The sequence below is a fragment of the Trichoplax adhaerens genome, genomic scaffold (genome assembly GCF_000150275.1).
Source record: "Trichoplax adhaerens TRIADscaffold_32 genomic scaffold, whole genome shotgun sequence".
NCBI classification, from domain to species: domain Eukaryota; kingdom Metazoa; phylum Placozoa; class Uniplacotomia; order Trichoplacea; family Trichoplacidae; genus Trichoplax; species Trichoplax adhaerens.
This window is the reverse complement of record NW_002060972.1, coordinates 425,206-439,143: the sequence shown is the minus strand read 5'-3', so window position 1 is coordinate 439,143 and position 13,938 is coordinate 425,206. Positions and strand designations below refer to the sequence as shown.

The 13,938-nt window shown below is 34.6% G+C and overlaps 1 protein-coding gene across 1 annotated transcript; it reads right to left on the bottom strand.

Annotated features, from left to right (window-relative positions):
* Positions 1–4,918: 4,918 nt before the first annotated feature.
* TRIADDRAFT_33235 (uncharacterized protein) lies at positions 4,919–7,016 on the bottom strand (the record flags this gene model as incomplete). The annotated part of the gene is made up of 3 exons (XM_002117894.1): positions 4,919–5,103; positions 5,284–5,730; positions 6,965–7,016. The coding sequence occupies 3 exons, from the start codon at positions 7,014–7,016 to the stop codon at positions 4,919–4,921; spliced, it is 684 nt and encodes a 227-aa protein (XP_002117930.1).
* Positions 7,017–13,938: the final 6,922 nt, after the last annotated feature.

Genomic DNA, 13,938 nt, shown 5'->3' with positions numbered 1-13,938 from the left:
TCCATTTATGTAGTTGAAAAATTAATTGCATTGTCATTATCGCTTTAGTATTTCTTAAGCCTTGTATTTTATTTCTTTAAAAATATAATTTCAACCAGAAATTGGTAATTATATTCAGCTGATTGTCATTCTAGTATTCTGATGACCTTATATTTCGGTATTAATTAGTAATAACTAAAATTTATTTACTTGCCTTAACTAAATTATAGTCGGCAAATTTATCTCTTTGATTGGCAATATAGCATCGAACTCTATCGAAGATTGCTAATTTTTCTCCATTTAGTGAAGAAAAATTGCAAATCGATTTCTCATTTTTAAAATATTATGTCTCGAGGATAGGATATTCTATCACTATCGGAACAAAATATGCGTAGTTTATCCGCTTTGATCACCGGATGCTTTCTATTGCGAGTTCATAAGCATACGTACGTTGTCTGTCATAAATCATACGTAAAATATCTCAGTATGTCTGTACTAGATTTAATTTCTGTTTACATACGATCACCTTTACCCTGTATCACACTGATACTTTGCCGTTTCATGTGTTTTAATAGTCGATGCGCCTTATAGTTAAGCGTATTCAGATAGTAGCTACCTCATAATAAAGTGAGTTTATGAACGAAGAGCTATAAAATATGATAATTGCTTTACTAATTTAAAGAAACATAAATCTCTTCTTCATTTTTGAATAATGAAGAACGCAGTTAACTAGAAGTCTGTTGGTCTAGCTATCAAATTGTATCGGTCACGAACAATGTAGATCCTATAACGAATTCATTTTACTGTATATATGACTATTGTACGTAATTTTAGGGTCACTATAAAATTGAATGCTGTAAGACTATTGAAGATAACTCAAGTTATTATAGCATTAATTTTTTAAAATGGATGAGTTCTGTCTTAGAAAACCACCCCATATTCCACATATGATACATGTACGATTTCTAATATTCTTTGTAGAATGCGATTGTATCATCAAAAATTTATTAAGCTCGCAAGTTCAAGTTTAATTTGCTATAAAATCGTTTAGTACTCCAGAATGGAATTCTTTCACTTAGTGATACGGCAAAGTAAAATAAATCTGACTTCATTTTTCGATAGCATAATTTCATCTATGATCAGTAATTTTCGAATCGATAGGTACGATAGATTGTGAAAATAAATGTGGTTCAATAACAAAGGAAATTAAAGCATATAGAGGAGTATTAAGAAAAAGATTATATGTCATCTAGATGAAGATAATATCAGTTACATTCATTACCAGCACGTTGCTACTTTTCTGATTAATGAAAGGTCGGGATGATACTGATCGAGATGTCGATATTGAATCATGTACTGTATACGAATTAGTACAATCGTAAGCATCGTCCATGAGAAATCAAATGCACTATTCCAGCAAGTCTATAGTAACGATAATTTATTCCAATGTCATTGAATCCGGTAATAAAATAATAGAATTGGCCTTATAGATACTCATATATTCCAAGTACTCGAAATACTTGCCTTGTGCAAGCACCGCAATCTTTTATATAAAAGAAACATTTTAATTGAAAAGTCCATGCAATGTAGCACAGTTTAAGATGATATTATGCAACAACTCACTATTCGATCCATCTAATTAATTATTTAATAAAATTAAAGAAAATGAAAGTAAGTAGAAATATTAATAATTAATCTAGCAATATCACTTGTTACCAAGTTAACTCTGCGATATAGGCATCTTTGAATTAGTTCATTTAGATTACATTACTCATTTTACTAAAGACTGCAACTATTAATTGTGAATCCACTACTATTCTAAAGCTCGTAACTTCGAGATCAGAGGCAGATTCATATTGCAAGACTACAGTCAGGGTATAGATGTATAAGAAATAGCAATCAAATACTTGCTTAGTTCTTTATTTTACCATATACTAATGGTAATTTGCGTTTCCATAGAGTAGAATTAGTAAAGGTAGTCCTAACTCGATACAGCGATATCGATCTTAACTGTTGGATCTGTTCCCAAGAGTAAGTTTCTAAGATTACTATATTCCTTTTTCCAATTACGCTGAAGCTCTATCCTCTGATAATTACTGGTAGTTACTATATAATGGTTGAATTTATACGAACGTTGTACAGAATTCGCTTTCCGTATAGGGTATTTGCATTATCTTAGTTTATCGGCGATAATATTTATAAGCAATGATTTACTATACTCTTCATGATCCAAAGGGACAATTGGATTCAGTTTCAGATAAATTCGCTATGTTGAAGTCCATCTTTATATCAAATATAATGAATAATTATGATTATGTAATAGAGCACGACTTTATGGTACATACTTTAGATTTACGAAATAATGTATCTGCTGATTATGGATGGTTTGATGAAAAGATAACCTTGTACCATTTCACTATAAGGCTTTCTCTTAGACCAGAAATATGTTTTACTAGTGATACTCCAGGTAAGCATACTGCATTTGTACTGTAGTATAATGGGTGAATAATGAATATAACAGGATCATACTGTATTTAGTGCTTGAAGTATGAACGTAAACCCTAGAATATAGTTCATAACATACTGAATAAACAGCATTGTGTTGAGTAAATTAATTATAGTATAATAATTATTACCGTTCTTTGACACTCCTTTTAGTTTTACAATGGATAAAATAAGAATAGTTAACGTTATATTTACAAAATATGACATAGTTCCTTGTCTGGAGGTTTGTAATGATTTGAAACAGAGGAAGGTGCTTTATAGGCAAAGCATTATCTTTTATTGTAGGAAAATCTGCATTAATGCGATTTCAAAAACTGAACCCTATCTGCGAGCTAAGCTTCGCAATTTAAAAGCCATATGCCTCTATACCGTATTCAGTAAAAGGTATGAGAAGAAAAATGAGTAGGGAGTTAGGATAGTACGAGATTATACTAGTATGAGATTATAGCTTAGTATGGTCTCCTTAAATAAATATATAGCCACTATGGATGATGTATAAAAATGCAACGTACATATGGAAGTATTTTATTATGGTAGTATATGTCACAAAACCAGCTTCGTGAAAAGGATAACGTAAAATAAATCTCTAAATTACTATAGTCTACGGGATTCAGTATCCCTTAACTACCTCACAAGAATTTAGACGCCTTTGATACTGCGTTAAACTCAACTAGACAATTGAGAACTGCTTTATTCAACTATCTGACGGGCTTATATACCCTTCTACAGCAGCTAACATTCACAAGTCATCTTATAAAAATACTTAGGTGAGAACATCTACTAACTAGTTTTTCACAGTCTGACTACAATACGTCCATTCACAGAATCATTTCAGTGCACATTACAGCACAGCACTAAATTTACTGTAACACATTTATAATTAGAATAATTCCTACTGTAAGTAACTAGTTGTAATATATTATCACTATATTATATTAACCAAATTTAGATGGCTATTTCTTCACGGTAGTTCGTACCGTGACACTATATTATAAATTTGTTATTTAAGCAAGCAGAAGAGATACAATTCTTTAGATTGTTTCGTTAAGTAGAAAATTCATTGGTAGGTTTAAATATTTGTCAGTGCCGAGCTGTAAGTACCCTGATATATCATATTTTTCGCGCAATAATACAATGACTCTATTTGATTTTTTTTAGTCTTAATTCTATTTGACTTAGCATAACTCAGCTCATTCCAATATTATTTAGGCTTGCACTAGATTTACTTAAGTTACTGTAATATTGTCTTGCTAAACACTGCTTATTATAAAATAATCATGAACTGCCATATTGACGATGAAAATTATGAAACGTGCAATGGTACGCATAAATTAATTATTCACCATAAACATTAAAATTCTACATTGATTTTTTATCCAAAGTCGTTGAACTGATGAACTTTTATGCTACTGCCAGAAAGGCCTAATCTATGGATTTAGTTCGGTCTGATTTAATAGTAACAAACATGAACATTCAATATGATTGTGACCAACTTGATTAGTTAACTATATGATTATCGCCTTGATGGTCGGAATGAACAAGTTAAGCGACTCAAAAGAAATAACTAAATCAATCCCAGGAGGATTGCGGTTGATCACCTTTTAGCCTTAGAATAGCATATTAGCATAAGGAACTACTAAAAGTTAAGCAGTGTCTATCATCAACAGAAAGAAGATCCATAATTTCTTGATGAGTAGCGCATCTTTATATGCAGACCTTCGATTGTTACGCGGTGATTTGAATATTCTATGCAGTTGTATCTGTCAATAAATTGCCTCTATACTTATTAATCAAAGGCTTTTAATACAAATTAAAAATTCGCTTGTGATCATCACAGCGTAAAAAACAGGAAGTCTACAATAAAAATGACATATTGGTTAAATCCAGTGAAATTGGCTAATGCAGTTTTGCTCATCATTTCAATAACACAATCCTTCTCAATGTATATTATCCAAAAGTTAGTTAGAAAAAAGCTTTCACGGAAAATAATATGATCACGTTTGTTGAATAGTCCTAGTTAATCTGTGCTGAATTTCCTGAATAATTTTCAATTTTGACTTTCTAAAAAATATATCATTTATTTGCCTTAAACTGCAAAGAGTTCATATACTGTATTAAACTACTGACGTTAATGAGTCATTCCATAAGCAAGGTGATATTTTAATCAGTTTAACAGGTAAAATAAGTTACTACGCCCTCGACAATCACTTTATACTACAAACAGTCATTTTCATTTAGTGCTATTGGCATGCGTGTGACAAAATAGTACGGTAACCGTCTAGAAACACAAACTTTTGAATCTAATTTGATTATAAACAAAAAGTCTATCATAAACTGCTTTCAATCTAGTTTCTATAATCATTGCTTCGATGGTAATTGTATATATCATACAACAAAGATGAAACAAGCATCAGTCCAATGTTAATGCCTTATGCTATTCATCAAACGGAGGTAATCCAAATTCTTCTGGTTTAAATTCTTCTAGTGATTTCAGAACGAGGGTTGCTTTCTTGAAATGTTCGGGGTCCATTCTCGGATCAGGTACCATCACTACGGGCATTTTGGCAGCACAACTAGCAGCAACCCCATGTACGGCATCTTCAAATACTAGTACATTTTCTTTACAAATTGTCGAAAACAACAATAAAATACAAAGTTAACAAGTTTAAAAGATAAAGACTAGGATTCGAAAACGTGTATAATTCTCTGCCAATCCACGTAAGTATAACAATACATTCATTATAAATCATCCTGCAAATTTAAAGCTAGGGATAAATGCAACTGATCATAAGAAGTTACCTGGATCAGCCGGAGGATTATCAAATCGAGAAGCTGCCACAAGAAATGCATCAGGGTCTGGTTTGCAACGCTTTACTTCAGGATCAGAACCCAGAACTACGTGATGAAATAACCCAAATAGGTCTTGATAATTAGTAACTTTAATATCATAATTATATTTGGCCGAACCAGAGGCAACGCATATAGGTATTCCATGACGATGTAAATGACGAACAAGGCGCTCCGCTCCAGGCATTAAAGCGACATGTTTAAACTTTTCTTGCTGAAGTCTTCTAGTTTCTGTTGCATATTCTTCTGGTGTCATTGGCAGATCCATTAATTTCAAAGCTATCTCATTGGATTTTGCTTGAGTTCTACCCATTAATTGCACTTTAATATCCCAAGTAAAATTTTTACCGTATCTCTGAGCAATTTCTTGCGTAACTTCAGTATAAATTCTCTCTGAATCTATCATAATTATGAGTCACGGAAAAATTTTTCCTGAATTATTTATTTCATAACAAGCATATTCTACACGACGCGGCACAGTTTCCAATAAATAGTGGAAACGAAACCCAACGAAGCATTTACAATATATTGGCAGGAAAATAAATTTAATATATGTACCTCACTAGCAATAAGCTCAAATTCTTATTTTATAACGTTTGTCACAAAAATGATTAAAATTTGAATTTTTCGTAGCATGCTAGATCGACTGGGGCAATCTAATTGTAAGTTCAATAATTTCCTTGATCATACTAGATATGTTAGTAACTTATTTTTGGGCAAATGATGAAACTTGAAGTAGTTGCTACAAAAAGGTTAAGCCAGCCAACGTACTGATCTAGTGATGTTGGAGCTGGCTTACTGAATACTTATTAACCCAAGAGCTAAAACAATGACAGTAAGTATAATAATATGCAAAACACTGAAGCCTTAGCGTTATAACGTAAAAGTGCCAACTTATCTCTAAAAATAATACTTTTGCTATTACCATTACATGCCCAATGCAGGTTGAATAGAAGTTTTTTTCTTGTGATTGTAACAAGTCAAATGCATGCGTCTAAACAGATCATGATGTAAGCTAAATTGAAAAACAATATAAACATCTATTTATAGAGATAGGGTAAAAGAACTGCTTTAATGAAATAAAGTTCAACAAGAAACAGAAGTCTTGCTGTATTATTGAGAAACTATATCATAACGTACAAAACAAGTAATCATTGCTATTGTCAATATTCTACGATTAGTTTTCCTATCAAGTTTGCAATTAAATAAGCAGTACTATGGCCGGTCATCTAATTCACCTGGATACACCAGTTTATCAAATATTTATAAATTATGCTAAAATACTCAAGTTTATTCAATATTTAACAAATATTTTGCGATCAGGCTGAATATTGCCTCATTCTTTTATACACGAATCCCTTACGGTATCCTATCATAGCCTGCAACTCTCTTCTGTATAACAAATATTAGCGTAAAAATTAAGAATAAGAGAGCTGTTATCATTGAACGTAATGTAGTACATCATCAGAATAAACTATAGTCGTAGGTGTGATGGTGCATAGGAGAACACCATCATGTCATAATTGGAGTTCAGCAAGGAATACAAGTTCTATTCGGATTCTTTCATATCTAGTTAATATTAGCAATTACTGCATTTTATGTGCAATATTAGCACATATGAAAATTATGTTACCTAATAGCAATCCATCCATGTCAAAGATGACGTGTGTAATTTTAGGTAACATTTCTGTTTCGCGGTCCTTTACTACAATCAATTCACAAGTCAATTATTAGTGATAAGGATATTAAAAATTATTATACTCAATTAACTTAAATGATAACTGCTACTGTGTTATTAGAGTATAACGATAAACATGTAAATCCAGCGATTGAATCTATTTTACTAAATCAGAAAAACATAAAGCTATCGACGAATGATATAAACGCAAAACTATTAGCAAACGGACATGTTATCAACGAGTAACAAGATCAAACTAATCCAAATCGTAAACCTCCTCACAGCCTTATCGTTAACTCCAGAGCCCTTCATTGTAGTAATTTATCGATTTAAAAGTATCGCTTAAGCATCAATAACCTGTTTAAGTCAATCATACTATGTTGGTGTAGGAAAATGAAGGAAGTGAAGTGAAATAAGACATTACTAACATCTTAATATGTCAAGATAAGGAACCTTATCTAAATATTGATGAGTAGTCTACAGTAAACCTACTTCATTCTATCGTAGGATTGCATCAGTAAATATTGCAGCGTGAACATAACGACAATGCTACTAAGAGCAACGGCATCAATGATTAATCGAATATTGATAATTTAGTGCTCTTGTCGACAACTATCTACAGTACTGTTAAATTGAACTGATTCTCGGATGTCATCCATAGTAGAGGAGTAAAAATACATACAAGAGTTCATTTTGTTGCTGCAGACTACTATCCCTTGACAATTCCGTTACATACGATTTCTACCGCAACCGCATAACGTAATTGATGAACTAGCGGATCTAGATTCTAAATCATCCTAACTACTCGTTTTCAGAAGTACTGTAGAATAGGCTATTGAACTGAATTTAATCTTATCGAGCGATGACCAGTTGCACGATCGTTTTATCTACTTTCTACTGTTGCACCAAAATATCGCCAAGTTTCAACTCCTATTCATGTAACACAGTATTTCTTAGTTGTGTTATCAGCTGTTCTAAATCACGCAACGTCTATCCGTTTCCATTCTGTAGTATTGAAATCCACTGAAATATCTTATTTCTTCACAGCATTGGTAGTAATTATTCTTGCATTAAGGAATTTTGACTGGCTAGTCCCTGAGCTAGTCCATTCATTCTAATTAAAGAGATCGAGTTGACTTTGCTGACAACATGTTTAAGATATCATTTTAAGCATGACAATTGACACTAAGATTGCAATACCAATTCGAATCGATATAATATTAGCACAATCTTCTTTCCAAGAATCTTAATGGTACCTAAGGAGGAAGCTCGTTATTGAACGTTGAATCAATTATTGGCAGGCCAGTAGCGATAGCAGGAAACTTCTTTCGTGGGGTAGTTGGAGGCAGACAAGTAATCTTTGCGAGAGCGCAGTAATACTCGTATAATCGTCTAGTACAGTACATATCATAATACTGGTCCAAGTGGCATACTAGTGGAACAGTAGGTGCAGTACAGTAGGCGTGATGAAGATTTGCGAATTGGAGAGACGACTAAAGCAGACTTGTCCTACCGTAGCTTCTTGACTGCTTGGAAAGGGCATCATGACTAGCTGGCTGTATTTGTAAGACCCACTGTATACCGTGAAAGAAATAGTGTATACTAATCTATCAATAGCACGGTGAAGATAATGCAAAGGTTTACTGTGATTTATTATCATTGCAGATACACTTTGCCATGCATTAAGTCGAAGGTGATTTCTATGTGTGATACGCCACTAGAGACAAATTAGTCTACATACGCCAATGTTTATGAAGAACGCCTAACTTCTACAGGCGAGATTCGCTATATCACTCTATCATTCAGTTCCAACGACCGAATACTATGGTATAATGATGGCGTCAACGATAGTGTAAACGAGATAGTCCGAGATTGACTACTATTTATTACTGAAGAAATCTTAATCACCACCAACGATTATCGTCTTGACAATTGAATAGCAATTGACAAACTAGTTGACCAGCTAAGCGATTAACGAACTGAAAAAGTGGTCTTCACTTGTTCGTAAAAGACGTCCATTAGCTAGGCACATACTGTCATCTCCAAGATAGCTGGAAGATCTGATGGTGCTGTTATTATCCTTAATCTGGTGTTCATGTTGATACACCAATGGACGTATTTATTGATCGCTTGGATAGATCGAGCGAATGTTCAACTGTACAGCATGTTTACCTTCGTTTTCGAATTTCGATATCGAAAATCGACTTGCGTTATTGCAATGAAAATGATTTTATATTCTATGTGCTGGTAGATGAAGGTTTAGTCAATATTACTACTTTCCTATTTCATATCAACGAAGGATGTAATATTACAAAAGTTGATTTAAAGTAGAGTACAGTTTATATCTACTGAAGACTGTAGACTTGAGTAAGAAGAATTTCTCTTCAAGTCGCTGGAATGGGCTGAGGTGGCTGAGCTAACTACAAGAAAATCGACAATAGCGTACAGTGTACAGTACAATTCCAGTTTATTGGGTACTGTATACAGTACTTTTTGAGTACTGTAAGAAGAATTTCTCTTGAAGTCCCTGGAATGGGCTGAGGTGGCTGAGCTAACTACAAGAAAATCGACAATAGCGTACTGTACAGTGTACAGTACTATACTGTACTGTACTGTACTGTACTGTACTGTATACTGTACCCATGAAAGGAACGGAACGGAGAGATTGCCTACAGTATTTCAATGATACACAGAACAGCATAGTACTGTACAAACTGCAAGGGAAGATAATAACGTCGTACTGTACAGTGTACAGTACGACGTATACCCCAGGAAAGGAACGGAGAGATTGCATATTTCAATGATAGACAGAATAGCACAGTACAGTATACTAGTGTACAGTATACAGTAGTACGAACTGAAAGGGAAGGTAATAACGCTGTACAGTGTACAGTATACCCCAGGAAAGGAACGGCGAGATTGCCTATTTCTATGATACACAGAATAGCACAGTACTGTACACTGAGTGTACAGTGTACTGTACTGTATAGGACAAACTGAAAGGGAAGATAATAACGCTATACTGTACTGTACAGTTGTATAGTGTATACCCCAGGAAAGGAACGGAGAGACGGAGAGATGGCCTATTTCAATGATACACAAAACAGTACAGTGCGGTACGCATGCACATTTCACCATTGCACATGCTCAGCTACAGTACCAGCAGATACAGTAAGCAAGCACACTCTTTCTGTTCCGTTCCAGGTTGTACTGGACTCCACATGCGCAGTAGACACCACGCTCGTTCTACAGTACTGTACAGTGTACACTGTAGAGGACAGTACTGTAATCTGTCTGTCCAAAAATTCTCTGACAAAATTCATTCACGGTGACATCCTTTTTGCCAATAATGGACATCTTGGCCATGGTCATCAGCTGGAATACACGGCTATGTTCGAATACCTTGTGCTTTAGTGGCAAGCTTGTTCAGAAGGCTTGTCATCAACCATGAAGACCGAGAGTACAGTCATGTGTTGTACAGTGTACAACGACGACACTGTACTGTAGTAAACCTTGTTGACGTCATCTGCGCATCAACTGACAAGTGGACACCGTACTGGGTACACTTGTCATCGTCATGTTGGTCATAGGACTGTGATCGGCACTGGCAAACGACACCATAGACACTGACTGACTGACTGACTTGGAGAATGGCAAGATGGCGGCTCAACATTATGCCAACAAGCAATGTTATTCTCTGCTTGTTCGCGTGAAAAATACGGTGGAAAGCCTATTATCATCTGATCATTGCAATATCTTTTCCACTTATGGTGGCTTAAAACGTCTATCAGATAATATACAAGATTTATTTCAGCATCAATTACAAGTAAGAAAGACTTAGTATTCCACGCGTAAACAACATGGACACTCCAGTTTGTTCATGACCTATACTCTTCTATACACGATACAGTCTACCCTTATAGAGAATAGTGGTTAAGCTGATAGGCATTTCACCAGATTAGACTACAGCTAAACTATGCTGTTTGTATTGGATGATGTTGACAATATTTTCACCATGTTGTAATACGTTATAATCATGATGCCATTCCACGGGTTTATCATGACATACTTGAGACAGTTAGGGATCAACATTCCATTTCATTGACTTTACTAATCAACAATGGATGATGATGTTGTGCCTGATATTACTGTAGTAGTACTAATCGATTTCATTGTGAGCACGATTGAATTAAAGTAATCTTGCATCGATTTCATATGCTTGCACATCAATATCGAGTAAAGCCTTACACGACAAACACTTCTACTAGACCATACCGATGGGATCGAGGCTTCAACATCATTATCTCCTAGTAAAAATTGTCCATGTTTATAAATTATGTTGAATCCATTGACTTGACAAGTTACTTGATCTCATCTCGCTCCAAGCCCGGACACCTTAATAATTAATCTTGTGATTATAATTTGGGCCCAATCATACTGCATCAAACTGTCAAGAATAACGCCTAGTATGGCATTGGATGCAATATACCAATCGAGCGTGTCAATAAGCTGCAATTCATCCACTGGAGAATATGGAATACATGGAGTGTATTGATTGTAATAGCATAGTCAGTTCTAGGAAAATGGACGTCTTATGCTGTAGGCGAGTCTACAATCGAACCGAAAGTAATTTCTAATCGTTGACTTCGTTCACTGATGACATATCCTATAGTACATCAATCAATTTGTATGATTCCATCAATGGAAACCTGTTCTTAATTGGATACAATATCGTGTGTCTGTTGATACCCTAACAGGTATCATTTCTTTCCATCAACAAAGTATAAAGTCAAACATACCAGTTATAACTACCATACTATCAATCTGCAGTATCATTGTCCCCAGTGATAATTAAAATAGACGTACCTGCTAGTAAAATAATACTGTATTATCATGCTAGTTTGCAATATACCCATGTAAATCTGAGATATCCCTAGACTTACGACAGTATTTATAGGCCATAGATGTACAGTGTAGTGCACACTCGGTACACTCAATGTACATACACAAATAAGCCAAGGCCAAAGGATTGTAATATCTACAATCTTAGACGAGTATTGATCATTGATACAGAAACATATATAGCGTACATCTACCTAGACGTATGCCATCATCTTGACTTTATCACTTGTAATCTTTCCTATGTATACCTGCCAAGCTTCTTTCTCACTCGAAAGACATCTGTGTTGTTGCTATTGGCAGACTGTATGACATTAGCAACGCTTGTTTAACATAGTATTCATTCACAGCCATCGTTGATAGTTGTTATTGTTATGACGATTTAAGGCTGTGATAACCGGTTGATATTTTCAGTACTGATGGATAGTCTAAATCAAATAATAATTGCACTTGATTGAGGTGGCCAATGCTGATACAGTCTTGAAGTAAGAATCATAACATGCAGCCAATTTACAGTATAAATAGCATTGACTTTATAGTACCACATTGTATTGATGTTATCCAAATTGGAACATCGTAAAAAAAATGCGAATGTTTCAAATTTGCTATTGCAGTAACCTTCTACTTGAAACTGCTATCAGATATCTCGCCACTACTACGACTAGTAAATTGCAATAGACACGTACCATAATAACAACAATTGACTATCTGTAATGATGTTAGGTTGGTGGCGGCAATTTCTGGCCCGTTATTCAACAACTATGTAAAGCATCCTTAATCGAGTTAAATACTGGTAAAGCACAGCATGACAAAATTGAAGCCCAAGAGTGTCCATCTCGTATATGGCTAGAATTTTCTCTATCAAATCATTGCCTGAGCAAGTCCATTTGTGAATTATCTTTGCATCAAACCGAACTATGTCTGTTTTATGCAGGTTAATCATTTGTTACAATCGGTTGTAATCATTTACCCAGGCTTACTGAAATTGCAATTGGTCAATCAATTCATTCTTAATTCTAACTTGGAGTTTGTTATGTTTCCATATATTTTGTACAACTATTGTCAATAGAGGGTGCATTTTTACGCAGCAATTTCTGTCGAGAAGCTTTACAAAGGTGCCTAGAAGCTGTCGAACGTAGTGATCCCGCGATCTTAGCAGAAGTTAATCCAGCGCAAGTAAGTAAAATATTCCTTGTCAATATTATTCAGCTGGTTAAAGTTATTTTTGATCCATCGTCCTTTCTATCAAAATATAATAAATGCTATCGAATTAATCATGTTCCATAATATGTCTGCAGTTAAGAAAACAACTAGAAAATGTCAACAATCTATCTACACCGAATTTATCCTTCCATAGTAGCCAAGAGACTTTCCCAACTTCTTCTCAATTTTCATTATTAAGTTCTAGTCAACCAGTGCAATCAGGCAGTTTATATATGCGAAGAAGCTTCAGTTATGACAATGGACATCAGATTGCTAATTCAAATTTGAAAAGACATCAATCACAACCTCAAAACTCTTCCATATTAGATGAGACCGATCCTAGCTTAAATTCGACAACCTTAGACAACTCCAGCGATAAAGGAAAGGAGTGCAGGCAGCGTAAACGCAGCGTTTTTAATCGTCCTCAGGAACTCTCTGGACTATCATCGTCAATTCAGCAGTCCTATACTATAGCTGAAGAAGAAAACGAAGTAGATGTACCATTGCCCGATGGTATACTAAAAACTCGTTCGAAAAGTCAACCATGGAATATCTATAATTTGTCCCAAGACACATGCAGTAATAACGGTCGAAATCGAGTAATAAATTTTCATCGTTCGTTGACGCCAAATCAAGCAGATGCATATACACCTTTATCAGCCTCTGTTAGTACAGGTTTAGACGAAGACAGCAGTTTACCGGGATCACTTGAGTCCCAGCTTATGCGTTTGCTATCAACTAAATCCAATGATGAAGAAAATGACAATAATAATTATAATCAATTACCAGTAAATCTTTCCAATTATCATGCAATTGATCCTTTAACA